This window comes from Teleopsis dalmanni, chromosome 1 (assembly GCF_002237135.1).
Source record: "Teleopsis dalmanni isolate 2A chromosome 1, ASM223713v2, whole genome shotgun sequence".
Lineage (NCBI taxonomy): Eukaryota > Metazoa > Arthropoda > Insecta > Diptera > Diopsidae > Teleopsis > Teleopsis dalmanni.
Genome location: NC_051846.1, coordinates 64,943,149 through 64,960,994, shown reverse-complemented (window position 1 = coordinate 64,960,994; position 17,846 = coordinate 64,943,149). Strand labels below are relative to the sequence as shown.

General features: G+C 28.9%; 1 protein-coding gene across 1 annotated transcript; it reads left to right on the top strand.

Moving 5' to 3' along the window:
• Window positions 1-559: 559 nt before the first annotated feature.
• Window positions 560-14,475, top strand: LOC119670732 (Y+L amino acid transporter 2-like). The gene is made up of 4 exons (XM_038081130.1): window positions 560-1,131; window positions 12,969-13,187; window positions 13,248-13,843; window positions 13,908-14,475. The coding sequence occupies exons 1-4, from the start codon at window positions 813-815 to the stop codon at window positions 14,292-14,294; spliced, it is 1,521 nt and encodes a 506-aa protein (XP_037937058.1). The 5' UTR covers window positions 560-812; the 3' UTR covers window positions 14,295-14,475.
• Window positions 14,476-17,846: the final 3,371 nt, after the last annotated feature.

Genomic DNA, 17,846 nt, shown 5'->3' with positions numbered 1-17,846 from the left:
ACTAAAGCTTCAAAATTACAGAACAGAGTCCGACTTTTATTTGCGTACTTTTTATATATAATGAACGCACATATTAGAGGCAGCTAAAATCTATCTGAACGATTTTTCTTGCTGGTTTAGGTGTTCGGTTCTGTTTTGTTTGCAGTTGATTTCAACATTTTGCTTGACTCTCGGAATGCAGACAGCTGTGCCTACAAATTATTTGAAGTTCAGTTTTGTAGAAGCGCGCGAGTTATGATGACGTGTTGGGTAGTCAGTTAAGACTAAATGAATGCAAAAAATATAACAAGAATTATATATAATTAATACAAAAAAAAAGTATATTATTTAATTATTAATAAAAATATATTTAACTATATAAATCCAGTAATTTTTAAAAATAAAAAGCCAGTATTAAAATGGCAAGTTCAACGTAAATAAATGAACACGTGTACCATTAAGCAAAAAATTAAGAGAGCATAAAAAGTTGAATAAACTTTTTTTAAACAGATAACTTCTCAACTATACAAAAACAATAACAATAATATAAACAAGAATAAAAATGTGTTTATTATAATTTTAAAAAATTAATATTTAAAAATTATGATTTAATTTAATATAAATTTTGCTTCAAATATGTACTAAGTTCCGGCAAAAAGTGACATTCTTATTAAGAAAAGAAACGTGGTTGCAGCAGACAATCACAAAAACCCGCGTCATATACATCACAAAAAGCTGATGAAATCACATTAAAAATTTAAGTTAAAATTTACTTTCAACTTCTTTAAAAAATAAGAGCAGCAATTGTCTGAGATAGCAGAAGAATAAAAAGAATGGCTCGAGTGCAAGCCACGGATAGTTTAGTACCCCGACAAGTCTTTGAAATACCCACGACCTCTTCGGTCAAATCAGATAGACAAATGCAGAACTCAAGCTCAGATGATTCCAGTCAGGGATCTGGTGTAAAATTAAAGAAGCGAATAGGTCTTTTAGATGGTGTGGCTATAATTGTTGGTGTAATTGTCGGTGCTGGTATTTTTGTGAGTCCAAAAGGTGTGCTAATTTACTCCGGTTCTATTGGACAATCACTTATCGTTTGGGTGTTATGTGGTGTGCTAAGCATGGTTGGCGCGCTTTGTTATGCGGAACTTGGTGAGTAATGTATTTTGTGTTTATCTATAATTAACGTTTAACACATTAGTAATGTAAGTAAACATAAGTTATCGATTATATGTATAAACAGATATAATGTGTAGATAAATATGGAATGTAATAATGATTTATATTATTTCCTTAATTTTCTGATAATTATATTTTCGTTTGAATGGGCTTATTATATTTATTGAATGAAAAAAAATAGAAACATGTGCGTATTCTATATCTACATATATGTGTGTAATTACATATATATTATATATTTATATTAATATACATGAATAAGTTAATCGTTTATTATTACGTTATTTTCATATTTTTTCTTTGTTGTTTTTGTAATATTATTTCTAAAAAAAATAATAGTATTGAAATTTAACAATTGAAAATAAAATTATAATTAATTAATTAATTCAATTATTCTACAGCTGGTTTATGATTTCGTACTAATATAAACACAGCAAGTAAAATTGTTAATAAAAACTTTCATAGTAATAGTAACAAAACTCCAGAAAAATATGCGAACAAAAAAGTCAAGTACGGCTTTGGATCAGTTGGTTAAGATGCGCTGATTCTAAGCTTCACATTTGGCAGGACCCGAGTTCGATTCCTGGTACTTGCAGTCTCAAAAATAATTATTAAATACATAATTAAATACAAGAATTATTTCTAAGACCACTGATGATGGGTATTTGGCAATACTCGAAACAGCTATATGGTCAGCTAAAAATTCAATTAATTAAAATAATATAAAAAATAAAATTTTGTTGTTGTATTTCACTACTGTTCGAAACAACCTCTTTATAAAAAAAATAATTTTAAAAAAATATATTAATTTACAGAAATATTTAAAATTTTATTACAAATTTTTTACTAATGTCTTAAAGCTTCAAAATTTTTTAATTTATATATAATAATTCCCTTACACATTAATTTTAATGTTTCATAATTCTTAATTTAAAATGTAAATGCTTACATATGTATGTATTTCAAAATAAAAAAAAATGAAATAAACCAAAAATCTAATTATCTGAAGTATATTTTAGTCTCGTAATGTTAAAAAGTTGTTAGACTAGCTTTTTTAATCAATGAAACATCGCATAATCTGAAAAAGCTGTTATTGCTTCTCAATATTACGATTTTTCTTTGAAGTAGTGGCGTTATAAGAAGGAGGAGAGTGTTTGTGCCCTCTTTTAATTCAAACAGAATTTTAAATTAATACTTATGTACATATTTGAAATAAATTGAGGTAAATCACCTCCGTTAAGGAATGTAGAATAACTTGGACAAAAATTATGAAAATTTCTACTGTACTAATGTCTATATATTACAGAACAGAGTTATAAGTTATGTACCTATTTTCTATAATTCGATATTCAAAATGAGAAGAATAAACAATATATTGACCTTTTTAAGTAGGCAGTAAATTTAGTGATATCTTTAAAATACTATATAGAAATACCGCCCTTATAGTCACTATGATGACTGATTATTGTCGGGTAAGAAACTATGCTGGAAGACTAAATATGCCCTTAAATTAAATAGGTCATAGTTATAAGTAAAAACGAGTGACTGTTTTATATATATTTTGACATTATTCAGTTTATGTGTAATGTAGCTTATATATACTATTGACTTACTCTCTTGAGAACATTAGTCATTATAAGTAGACATTTTAAAACTTTTTAAACTATTTTAAGAAGCTAAGCTAATAATCTTTAACAGGTAAAGATTAGCTATCTAAATATAAACCTTAGAATCCTCATTATAATTTTAGCTCACTCAAGGTATTTCAAAGATTAAATTTTTTAAATTGGGTTTAAATTGGTATAAATTAGTATTAAATTGGTATGTCAGCAAATCAACCTGATTTTACAATGAAATTGAATCAATAATACTCAAAATACAACCAGTTTCAAACATATTTTTCAAAAAATACAACTGAGTTCCTGGGTTTCTTAATTATGGACATAAAATTTAACTAAATTTAATTCGTTAGATTTTTCCAACCAAAAACAATAGTTGTCAATACACGGCACTGTTTTTTATTTCCTTAATTTTGTAAATAGCAAAACTGATATCACTTAAACAGTTGTAACTCAATATCTAATAGTTGTAATATTAAACAATTTTGACATATATTGTTTAAATATTAAAATCGAAAGCATTGATTTTTAATAGTTTAGAACGACAATACCTGTATTCGCTATTGTTAGAGATTTTCTCGCAAATAAAGTCAATATTGTTTAAAAGTTATATTTTTAATCGATACTCGATTAAAATCAATATTAAAAAATCCAGTTCTGTGTCTTTGATTATGCAAAATTATTAATAAATTAATTTCAGCTCATATAACTTGCTTCTCATAAAATCTGTTCATTTGCATCACAAGTCTATTTCTGTTGGGATGAGTGAATATGTGTTAGATTATCACAGTTGTAACTTTAATTATAGTAATTCTGCGATGAAAAGATATTACGAATTATAAATATATTTTGTGTTTGTAAATAACATTTATAAACTGTACTTCAAATTATAACATTTTCTATGTATTATATATAACTTTTATAACAAATTATCTCGACTTTTGGAAAATTTCTTTTTCGCAATTTAAATACAATAACATATACTATGGGTTAATATATTAACTCTTTTTCTATAATAATATTATGTCTCTTATTATAGTACTTCCAATTACTACTTACTATTTCGTAGTATAATGAGACTTATATCTTCTTAATGTAGGACAAAGGACTTAGTAGTCAAGTTCCTGATTCTTTTAGTCAACTTTAAAATTAATTTTAATGTTAAATCACAAAAAAATAAATATCTTCTAAGTGTCCGTTTCCCTTAGTAAGGCATAGGGCAGCAATGAGATTTGTAGAAAATATAGTAATTTACTTATTGTAAATCGTAAAAGTAAAGTTGAAAACATTTTTAAAATTTTTTACCACAGAATATTATACATACAAATGCGAAATCTAAATTATAGAACAGTAAATTAGTTTTAACCGGAAATGGCACACGGCATCCCATTACATTGCTCACATTAGAAGTGTGTATTCATTTAGTATCAATTTAACTGACTATAACATATGTTTATAATATTTTTAATAGGTAGCACAAAGATAATACGAAGAATATAATAGTCAAACTCCATATACTTTACGATTCCCTTACAATCAGAAACAGATTGTGCAGCTAATCGTTTTGATCGCCACTCAATGTCTAATGCAATAAACGTACTGATAGCACACTGGCGCATGGATCGATCGAAAAAAATATACATTTCAATCTAAATAGTTGTAGCTTTGAGTCAGAGCGAAAGTGTTATTCATCTGTTCTAACCTAAGACTGCCTTAAACTCTACCAGATGGCGCTTACCTGGTCTGAGTCTCTCTTTTTGAAATATCTGTCCGATATCATTACTCATAGGTAGTAAAGATATTGCTGGTTTTCTATAAGCAACTGATATATTCTCATAAAAACTGTTGTATCACAATGAACCCTCTTTCTGGGTTGCCACTTGAATCTACCCTTCATACTCATAATGAAGGATAGTGAAAGGATAATGAAGGGTTTCAACTTTATTTTTATAAAATTATTTTCCAACAAATTGTGTATATGTTGACAGTGTATAGATATAGTGAATTAACGCAAAATTTAAGGATTAGTTGAAAAGATAAAGATTAAGCAACAACATCTCAATTGAAATATTGTATCATAATGATCAAGAATTTATACGAGTATAGTATGGTGTAGTCTGCTTCATCTTTCTAAGCGAAACAAACATTTTCAGAAACTTAATATGGGTTTTTCACACTATTTGTTGTATGTGTATATAAATATAAATATATTAATTTATATGCAATATATAAAATAAAATTTTAATTATAATCGACATTTTGTGAGGAATTACGAATAAGAAGTATCAGTAGTACCATATAATTGATAACATTTTAATTTAAGCTTTATGAATATTAAATAATGATACTGGAAGAATAATAAAATAAGTGATAGTCTTCTTATTATTAAGTGTTTTAAAAATTTATGAAGTGTCTTAATTATATGCTGATAATTCCTAATTGGAATTATGGTAAGTATATAGCAATTTTATTTCATTCTGAATTTATTCGAATAACCTAAATGAGCAATGGAGTGTGATGGCAAATCTGTTATGGCCACAAGAGGTTTTAAAAAGAATTTCTGAGTAAAAATTAATTGAAGTAATAATGACAAGACAGTCAATACGAAATCGCCTCAAAAACTAATCATTTTGAAATATCCGAAATTACATAAAATATCTAGAATTGTTTTAAAGGTAACTCTCAGTCTAATAACAAAAGATGCATTGAGTATGAAAATGAAATACTGGAGAGTTAAAAAGAAAGTGATTAAGTGTTTTCGATTCTGACTTTATACTTATATATCTATAGCTCAGATAAACTCCTAAATTCAGAGTTTCTATGTATACAACATATAGGTGTTCTATAGGTGCTATAAGTGTTCAACAATTTCTGTCAAAACTATTTAATAATAAGCATGGTATCTCATTACAGCTTTCATTAGTTTTTTTAGTCTATATTTTTGAGACTCTGTTATTCTGATTTTTATTTAATTTATAATTTTTTTTTTAAATTTACCATACATATAATTTTGTTATAATTTTACGTATATCAATATTTGGTCAGACCACTACGTCATAGTTAAATTAATATTATTTATAAATACAAAACAACTAAAAATATTTCTGAACTTAAAAGTAATGTGGTTAGTTGGGTTTAATGGTGGGGACCTTCGTCTTCCGTCCAAGTAGCACACAGACACCGTTTTCTTATCACACACCCGGTCATGAAGCTCTAAGTTTTAATAGTAACGTCGTACTTCAGTTTCGTCTATTTGTTTTATTATGAGTAAAAGGTATAAGTTGACAATAAAAAATAAATAGTCATCCAACATAAAGCTATAAATATAGCTTTAATTATTCATTTTTTTATTTTATTTTTTCCTAAAATTAGGATTGGTTTAATCAATAATTCCACTGCGTAGAACAGCATAGTAAACTTTGTGCAGGTGTCTGTCTTACCCGTTTAAAGACCAAAATCTTTATGGGTTCTTTATGGCAAATAAACTTCAACGCGTGATAATATTAGGACAGTTATCTATTTAATGAAGTTGACAACGCGTATAAGTAATCAGTGTCTATGAGTGCTTTCAGTACATTTTATCGGCCTATTTTATTAATTATATATCTGTTCAATTAATATGAAAGAACTGATAAAAATGTGATTAACAGTTGACCTATTAAGTAAATATATTTCTTAATAATTATGTTTTTTTATGTATGTATTAGAAATAAATTTAATACATAAACTTAAAATATATTAAATAAATTATATCATCTATAGATAATGTAGGTATACCAGTTTCAAAAAGAAGCAGAGGTCTAAAATCTTGATGTTATTATTTTAATAATTTTTAAAATTTTGAGTTGTTAAATGAATAAATTGAATACATTCAGCTCAGTAACTTATATGGTGTATTAAAAAAAATAAACTAAGGTTTATTGAAACATATTTTAAATTAAAAACACTAAAACCGAAATTAATTATTATTAATAAAATATTTTTTTTTTTGCTAAAAACGAATATCTATAATGTGTCGAAAAGTAGATAAAATTGTTTGAGCTTCAATTTTTAAGCTTTTTATTTGCTTGATATAAGAACCTTTTATCTTTAATATTTACTGGTATTGTTAAGTTTAAATTTTACTTAATTTACTTTAATATTTATTTTTCTAAAATAGAAAAAAAAAACAATCGCAAATATAATTTTTACCAAACGATACCACATAAAAAGATAAATTATTTCATGCCATATGTATATGTGCCTATCACATTTATTTATGTTTGTATGCCTTCAACCGCATATTTTCTCTTACATTTTGCAAAGTTCTCTTAAATTGTGGCATTTCTCTTAAGTTGCGTTCTAACGTCATTGTTAAAAATTATTGCATCAGAAAAATAAACAAACAAATTAAACAGTTCCCGCTCTCACCTTTGAAGCCGACAACTTGTGGAAGACAATACTACAATTCGTGTCCATTGTGTGTGTTCTGTCGGTCGGTCCTACTATTCTTTTAAAGAGGACCTCACCTTATTCTTTGTTTTGTTCTTGAGACATGCTGCGTTAGTAGACAAGGGGTTGGTTTTTTTACCATGTGGACGAATTCATATCCGTTTTCTTATTGTTTTTTTTTTCTTTTATAGAATTCATGTTTATTTTATTATTTAAGTAAATTCATTTATTTCATTATTTTGCGTTAATGTAATTAGTATAGATATATATATACAAAAGTTATCGAATTAAAACAGTATATAAAGCATTAATAATTTAATTGTATATTAAATTAAGAAATCTTTTTATATTCTTCCTTTTTGGACAGAATAATGAGTTATTATTTAATTAGTTCTATTATATATACACATGTATAATTAATATATATATACTAGATAACCCGACAAACGTTGTTTTGCCTTATAAATTATTTCTAGTTTCTAGATAAATTCTAATGTAGACAAAAAGTAACTTACTTATTATAAGTGTGTAAGTATGTGGTATATGCATGAAATAGGCATGGAGCGCTATGAACGAAAAGGAAAATAAAAATAACAAACGCCAAATAATATTATTTTTAAGTTATTATAGTTTATTTATTAAATTATTAATTTAAAATCAATAGATTTGTATGATACCAAGTTTCCTGGCAACAACTGTTGTATCTTCAAATTTAAATTGTCTTGGATTGACTGTAAATAATAATAATGATAATGGGCCAGTAACATTAACCAACAACAGTCGAAGATAAAAGCACTCAGTGTGTCTTGGATTAACTGTAAATAAGCGTTCGATTTAAATAAATTGAGACATGCATCAACTGGTGAAACTTGCTTGCGGGGCATCCATTTTTTTGTTTGAGCCCATGTGAAATAGCGTGGTACTTGTGAATAGAGTAATGTTCTTGCAAAGGCACCAAAATCATCCGTACTATTACACAATTCAAAAAATGCAGTGAGTGTAGATTTAGGTGGATTTGTACCACGATCAATCACTGTCTCGTTCGTGAAAAATACACGCTGACCGTTTTCAAGATGGACGGCTAACTGAACAGCTGCTGGATCCCGTTCATGAATTAGAAAACCGAAGATACGCCAAGCAGCTTCATTGGAGCTGATGACGACAATTTGGTAGAGCGTAATTTCACCGTTTTTGTTCATTGGAGGAGCATTTACATTAGTATTTTCTACTCTAAACACAGCCATATCACTGCCTTTTTGGACATACTTGCAAATATATTTGATGCTCTTCACAGAACTGCAAAACTCAACATTAATATGAGCATTGTGTCTTGCTTAGCAGATGCGAATACGGCACCACCCGCCATTGTCCCCCATTATCGAGATTTCTTCGACGATATATTGGATATTCGTCGGTATTTGTTCTAGTATCATTAGTGAAATCTTTATAAAAACTTTTTGTACATTTTTCATCTGACATGCAAGGCGAAGACGAAGTGGATGTAAATGCTCGATGTACTTGTTGGCGTAGTTACATAAAATATTAAGAAAAAATTTTTGTTTTTCAAAAATATAAACAAAATTTATGTCAAAAAAATAAAAAATTTTTTGTTAAAGCAATAAGGATATTTTTGCTGGGTAGGGACTCCCTAATCACTTTAGCGGTATGAAAAATAGATAGTAGCCGATTCTCATACCTACTGAATACGCATATAAAATTTGGTAAAAATCGGTAAAGCCGTTTCGGAGGAGTACGATAACTAACATTGTGACATGGAAATTTTATATGTAAGACCGCAAACAGACATCGTTTGGCCTTGTGACTTATTGATGGTCTTTGCAAATGCCAATCTAATAGGAAATTGAACGCGTTTGAATTAAATTGGCTTGTCTGTAAGAATCATTGGAATTCGTGGCAATAAAAGTTTTTCGTTTCGGACCTTGCCATTCAAAATGGTGGCTTCGATAATGTTTTTCATCAATTTTTTAATTACCAATCGCGTACTATTGCATAGCCGTGGCGGGTTCAAATTCCGAAGTAAAATAATCGGTGATCCAACTTTCAGTCGTAAAATGTGTGGTGGGATGCCTGGCAAATTCAGTGAGTTTAAAAACTCTGCTGGATAGTTTACAACTTCGTTGGTATCACAAACTGTATCGATCGATTTGTATGATATTAAGTCGCTTGGCAATGTCTGTTTTATCTTGAAGTTTAATTCATCAACGTCCACGTTTTTTTTGCTGCTAATGGCTCTTTCTGCCAGCCAGATTTATGTATTGTATGTGTACATCTGGAAATACGCGGTCAATGAGAGCATTTTGGGAATCAACGATAGTACAGAAATTAGGGGCAGTTTTATGAATTCAGTATTTTCATAGACAACAACTTTTCATATCATAGCAAGTTTTCTTTTTCAAAAATATAAAAAAATGTATGTCAAAAAAATAAAAAAATTTTTGTTAAAGCATTAAAGATATTTTTGCTGGATAGGGATACCCTAATCACTTTAGCGGTATGAAAAATAGATAGTAGCCGATTCCCAGACCTACTGAATACGCATATAAAATTTGATAAAAATCGGTAAAGCCGTTTCGGAGGAGTACGGTAACTAACATTTTGACAATGTTAATTTTATATATAAGATAATGTAATATTATTTAAGTTTTATATATATAATGTACATATATGTTAATATATGTATAATGTGATGCGGAAACTTTATTCTAGTAATTAAAGGGGAGATATGTGATCATAAGGCTTAATACTTAGAAGTTTACATTTATCTAAGCCAGGATGGTAATATACATAATACATCAGTCAATAAGTCATGTAAAGTCTTTTCAAAGTGGGTGCCGCGTTTACTCACAGTCGATCAAAAACAACAATATGTTGATGATTCAGAGCAGTGTTTGGCCATGTTTACACGTAATAAATCAGATTTTTTGCGTCGATATGTGACAATGGATGAAACATTGATCCATCACTTCACTCCGTAATCAAAACGAGCATCATCTAAGTGGACTGCAGCCGGTGAACCACATCCGAAGCGTCCAAAGGCACAACAGTCAGCTGGGAAGGTTATGGCTTTAGTATTTTGGGATGCACATGGAATAATTTTCATTGAATATCTCGAAGAGGGAAAAACCATCAATAGTAACTATTACACGGCATTACTGGAGCGTTTGAAAGCAGAAATTGTGAAAACAACGACTGCATATGGCGAAGAAAAATTGCACGAATTGTATTTCGAATTGCTTCTTCATCCACCGTATAGTCCAGATCTGGCCCTCAGCAAATAGCCAGTTGCTGATTTCAAAGAATTGCTCGCCGGTACGAAATTCATTTCAAATGGTGAAGTAATTGCTGCAACTGAAACTTATTTTGAGGTAAAAGACAAATCCTTCTACAAGTACGGCATCGAGAAGTTAGAGAAGCGTTGGAATGATTGTATTGCCCATGAAGGAGATTATATTGATAAGTAAAAACGATTTTTGACAGAAAAAATTTGTTTTTCTTAGTTAGTCACACGTCTTATTGACTGATGTGTTATATAGTATTGATATTAGGATAGCTCTGATAATATACCACGTCATTTTTTAACTTAGAAAATAATACAACTAGTCCGGTTAGCAAAAAAATAAATTTTTCCAAACTACTGATGGCCACCCTAATACTATATATATATATATATATAAATATATATATATAATATATATAATATATATAAATATATATAAATATATTTATATATACATACATATACATAAACGTATATATCAACATATATTAATTTAAATTATATATGTGTAGATTTTTATCTGAATGGGAAAATGGTATGGCAAGCTGACTGTCAAAGAAGGCACCTATACCTGATAAATCTGTAGCAATACCAGTTTAGAGTCCTTTAATTGAGCTAATGAATCTCCACATTATTCAAAATGTGTGATAATAAGGAGTTTAGTCCCTTAAAACTGTTAGGATCTTATTCAAGCTTTCAGTGAATCGGACAAAAATAGAGGAAATGCTGCAGGGCTTACTTGATACCTGATTATTAACATTTCTTGCATTTACCACAGCTGTGCGCTATTATTATATAGTGCCCTATTGAAATAGTTGCCAGCATTCTGCAGTTCTTTCGACAGCATATTTTTATATATATTTGAAATGATTTCAGTAACTTTGCATGTACTTGAGTTACACCAACTGTTTTCGCCTTTTTTAACATGTGCTCGTCTAATTATTTGAATATATTTTGTAAGTTGTACCAATTTTTACAATATTGTTTTAGTTTTCTATATGTCTTTGTGGCCCGAAATACACATATAGTCCATGTATATGTATCAATGTACCTAATACTTCCTTAAACTGCTGAAACTGCTGTGGAAAGTATTTTATAGTGTAATATTTGTTGTTTCATCCAAATCCAATTTTTTAAACAAAAAATATGTTAATTTTACATGAAATATACCTATTACAGTAGTCTGTATAATGTAATCTACACCGACTAGTTTTTAGGATTATAATTTTATTAACGAAGGTCCAATGGGTATATCATTAACATAAAATTTCTTGGTGATTATTATGAATATTGTTAATATATTTTCGTAATATATTCAAGTAGACGTTTAAAAATAGATGAATTCCTGTCTGTGTCTATCTGTGTTTAGAATAACTGAGTTTGTCGAATGAAATTTTGCGTAAAGTATAATACCAGTATATGCAGATAAATTTTATTTTGGAATTAAAATTAAGTTTCCAGTGAAAAAAGCTAGCCAAAATGCTTATACCTATAACATATAAAATTATGTTCATTTATGCAAAGCTTTGTTTTTATATTAATTAAATTAATATTGTAATTAATTATTTTGAAACGTAGCGAAATCTGGTTTTTGTGTTAAATTGATGTTCTAATCTAAATATATTACACATATTGTTTATAGTATTTAAAATAATATTTGGTTATATGTTTCAATATATGTACGTCACAAAGTATGCAAAGTATGATGCATATGTCACTACTACTACTACTGATTTTCTCCAACCACTACTACTACTTCTGCAGCATAGGGCCTCCAAACACTTCCTTGGAGGTCCTATATCACTACTCGTAGATGTATACCAGTCCTGAGCTATACCAGGCACATTTTCCCCTTCTGATGAACTTTACAGTATTATACACTCCAGTTCTTCTGTTCCTTTATATTTTTAAGGTATATAACAATTGTTTTGTTTTCTAATTTTAAGATCATGTTTTTGATGTTATAGATTAGTAGGGGTTAATCTAACCCACATCGTTGGGTTATTTGTAGTATATTTGAAATGTAGTCTAATAAACATTGTTATTTTTCAACAGAGCGTAACATAGAGTATGAAGTGATTGATAAAAAATTTAATGGATTGATTTAATAAAAATGTGTATGATATTTATAAGCTTTCTTTAATTTTTCCTTTATTTAATTTTTCACGATCAATATGTCAAATACTATCGTGAGCTAACTTTAGTGCGATTCATGGTCTTGTATATTGATACAAGTGATAATGATATTGATATTCATTAGGCTAGTGCATTTTTGTCGGTGATTTTTCATTTAATTTATATGTATGCCTTATTGCACGAGCATTAAACGTGATAACATATAAATATATTATAGTATAAACTATGTATATATAGTTTGAATGTTTCTTTACGTCATAAGATGCGTCACTTTCGACAAAAAAAAATTAACAATATCACATATTTCTTTTTTATATATTTTTCAGGTACAATGATACCAAAATCTGGCGGTGATTATGCGTATATTGGTACAGCGTTTGGACCTTTGCCTGCATTTTTATATCTTTGGGTTGCTTTATTGATTTTAGTGCCTACAGGAAATGCGATAACAGCACTTACTTTTGCACAGTATTTACTAAAACCATTTTGGCCTTCATGTGAAGCACCAATTGAAGCAGTACAACTACTAGCAGCAGTAATGACATGTGAGTACGAATATGATCGACTCCTTTAAATATTTAATATAATTTACAATTTACTTTCAGGTGTACTCACAGTAATAAATTGTTACAACGTGAAATGGGTGACACGAGTTACCGATATTTTTACTGGCACTAAAGTATTCGCCTTATTAGTAATTGTTGCAGCAGGTGTTTGGTATTTATTTCAAGGCAATACTGAACATTGGGAAGAACCTATGCGCGGCACACTAACATCACCAGGCCTAATAGCGTTGGCATTTTATAATGGTCTTTTTTCATTTTCTGGTTGGAATTTTTTAAATTTTGTTACGGAAGAACTTAAGGACCCGTATAGGAATTTACCAAGAGCTATTTGCATATCAATGCCTGTTGTAACTATCATTTATGTAGTAACGAATATTGCATACTTTTCGGTGCTATCCACCGATGAAATACTTTCATCAGATGCTGTAGCGGTAACATTTGGTGACAAAATGCTTGGTTTCATGTCTTGGCTAATACCGTTCTTTGTGGCTTGCTCGACTTTTGGTTCTCTAAATGGAGCTATTTTTGCATCTTCACGGTTATTTTTTGTAGGTGCAAGAAACGGACATTTGCCTGCAGCGATTTCACTTATTAATATTAATTGTTTAACGCCAGTTCCTTCGTTGATATTTTTAGTAAGTTTTTTATTGCATAAAATTATGAACAATAATATTAATATAATTTTATTTTTTATTTTAGTGCGTGCTGACATTAGTATTACTTTTCATTAGAAACATTTATGCGCTCATTAACTATGTTAGTTATGTAGAAGCACTTTTCACATTCCTTTCCGTTGCGGGTCTGTTATGGTTACGTTATAAGCAACCTAAAACCGAGAGACCTATACGCGTTAGTCTAGCATTACCCATTATCTATCTTATTATCTGTATGTTCCTTGTGATCTCATCATTTTTCCAATCGCCTTTAGAAGTTGGTGTGGGCACTGCGATCATACTTTCCGGCATTCCAGTATATTATCTGACAATACATCGACCCGTCAAATGGCTCACAAACTTATCACAAGCAATACATTTGTGGTGTTCCAAATTTTTCATTTGCATGCCAAATCAGGAGAAATTTGATTAATTATTATTTAGTTTAGCTTAGACTTTTGAATTAATTGTATATGTTGGAACTAAGAAAACTTTAGTGCCTTTAGTTTTAAAAACCAAAGGTAGTCAATAATTTCGAATTTTTAAGAAAGGAAATAGCGCTTGAAATGCATTTTTACTATTTAAAGAAATATTTTTTATATGAAAATATTAAAAATGACCATTAGGAAATTGTATATATATATGAAACTACTCTTAGAAGAACGTCATTTATTATAAATGGATATATTAAAGGACAAGGATCATATCAATTAAACGACAAAAGTAAAAATATAAGAACGTTATTAATTTTATAGACTAAATGAAACTTGCACAATTTTTCATACAATAATTTGAAATAATTATTTTAATATTAAATATTATACATTATTTATATATTATAAACGTAAGTGATGTTTATATACACTAATTATAAATTAACTATTAAATATATTAAAATTATAAATAATAAAGTTGAATTTTGTACAACTCGAATTATAAATAAAAATTTAAGAATTATAATTATACATTTTTAATGTCTCATAATATTGTTAATTACAGATGGAAATGGAATGTAATTCATTTTAAATCAAACTTTAAGAATGAAAAATATAAGAAGAATCAAAAACATATAAGCATCATTCAATTTTCTCCTTGTACCAAATCTATATTCTACTACAGAATATAGACTCTATATAGAGAATATAATTCTAAGAATATAAGAATATGTAAGAATATAAGTATACTATATTCTATTAACAGACTTTTTCATATAACAAATTTGTACTAAAAATTTAAGGCAATAAATAGAAAAATTGGACATACAAAGAACTTCTAGGCTTACAAGTTAGTATAAAACTCAGGCAATTCATTAAATTGTAGACCCATAATAATAAGTTTTACGTGACCACTTTAAAATTTCCTTTAGATGTACTATATTCTATTAACAGACTTTTTCGTTATAACAAATCTGTACTATAAATTTAAGGCAATAAATAGAAAAATTGGACATACAAAGATCTTCTATGCTTACAAGTTAGTATAAAACTCAAGTAATTGATTAAATCGTAGATCCAGAATAATAAGTTTTGAGTGACCACTTTAAAATTTCCTTTAAATGTACTATATTCTATTAACAGACTTTTTCGTATAATAAATTTGTACCAAAAATTTAAGGCAATAAATAGAAAAATTGGACATACAAAGAACTTCTAGGCTTACAAGTTAGTATAAAATTCACGCAATTGAATAAATTGTAGACCTATAATAATACGTTCTACGTGACCACTTTAAAATGTTCTTTAGATATAAATATAATGATGCCAATATAATGAAGCAATTATGTTCTAGTATATCACTTAAACATTTTTCAAAAAAATTTTTTTTACAGTTGTATACGATTATACATATTATACATTGATATACCAACTGCTTACAACAAGTGAAGCATTCTAAATATCCAACGAAAGAGTAACGCTTACTTTCTATGACATTTTCTTTAAGGATAATGATGCACCCTATACCTTTCACACCTTTTAACTTATCTTGTTACCGTTGTATAGCTTTTTTAATATTGTACAAATGAATTATCATATATGCAACAAGTTTAACCAGTGTATGTAAGTAGAACGACACCTAAAAATTTGAAGACCAGGCCTCACAGAAACCTATAGACTAACTTTTAAGAACAATAGGCTTTATTAACCAGATTGATTTGTAAAGTTAAGTTAGCACCACATTAGATTGAATATATGGAGAGTGCAATTATTATTATTAGTGGAGTTTCATTAAGAACATAAATTATTAACATAGAATATTCTTCGTTATCTGTCAGATGCTTTATGTCGCAATTCGCTTAATGTTTTGCAGTTTGTGTCTATTGTTATCGAAAACAGGAGTGGTGGTACGAGGCACACCAGCTTTACCCCCGTTAACGCAGAAAACGGTTCACTTATTTTTCCTGCACGTGTTTGAATCATTGTATTGCGTTTTTTTAAAGTTTGTAAATTTCATGGGAACATCTTTGTCTTCAAATGCATCCCAAATTGTACTTCTTAAGAGACCGTCGAAAGCCTTTTCAAAATCTATAAAAATTAAACACAACGGAGTGTTGAATAGTTTGCACGAAAACCTCCTTGTTCCTTTCTTAGTAAACGATCTAGTGAGTCTTGTATACAGCTAAATATAATACTGTTGAAGATTTTTTTGACTTCAGATGTAAGAGCAATTTCTCTCCAGTTGTTGCAAAGTTTTAGAACCCATTTTTTGGGGAGGTTCTTTCCAGCTTTGCAGTATAGTTTCAGATTGCCATATTTCCTTAAAGAGTAGTCTTAACATTTCAGCTACGCTGCATGCATTTGTTTTTTAAAATTCTGGAGAAAAGTTCTTCATTCCAGCTACCTTTCTATTTTATAGTTATTGTATAGCTTTTTCAATTTCGTCAGAAACTAAGTGTTTCGGTGGAAACAAATCAAAGGGCGCGTAATGGTTGGTCAGCGAGTGTGTTTTACTGAGAGTATTCTTGACGGGAGTTAAACGTTTCATAAAAATACTCTCTCTATCTGACAAGCCATTCTTTGAACGCGGAAAGAGTTTTACCGTCTTTATCTTTGATATGCTGATTTTGATTGCTTTACCAGCAAGTTTCCGAAAACCGGATTGAGCTTCTGTTGTCAAGTTGTTGAAGAAGATATATTTATCATATCTGGCTTACTACTTAACTTCTTTTATGAAAACGCTATATTTTGCGTTCAGTTGATTTATTGCTACGCAATCGGTAGCGTTTTCTAGTAATTGCTTTACTTTGCCCCTTTGATCTAATTTCTGCCAGAACTCTTGGTGATAAGCATTATTTACGTAGTTTGCGATATATTCCGGCAATGTATTTAGCTATATCGTTTAAGATTTTTTTGATATTTTCCCATGTTTCGTTTAAGTGGAATTTGATGGGATGACGCGTATGTTCCGGCAGACTTTCATTTTTTTTAATTACTTCGTTTGCGAAACTTTCTTGATTATTTTCTAATCTTAGTTCTTCGATATAATAACGTTTCCGATTTTGTAGTCGGGTAACGTTTCAACTCGCTTATTACAAGATAGTGGTTAAAAGCTATGTCTGCGCTTCAAAACACCATTATTTCCTGCAACACTTTTAGATACTTGGAGAATGCAAGCTTGTTGATTTTTTTAAAAGGACGGTTATGTTATATCCGTTTCTGATATATGTCACAGGTGTAGTTTTCATTTTTCGGTAAATTCCATTCTAGTTGCTGCTTTACATACTACACATTCGAAACCTATTGAATCGATTGGGATGATATTAAGTAGAGTGTACAAATCATGAAATTAATATACTAAAAGTGAAACAATATATTTACCTAATAAAATATGCAATAAAAGCCATTGTTGTTCATAAAAGACACAACGTTTTTTGTTTTATTAAATAAATGAAAAATAAAAAAACAAATTAACTAGTGTATGTTAAAGACAACACCATAAATATTGTATATTTCTGTTATACATCTCTGAGATATATAGAATGTATAAA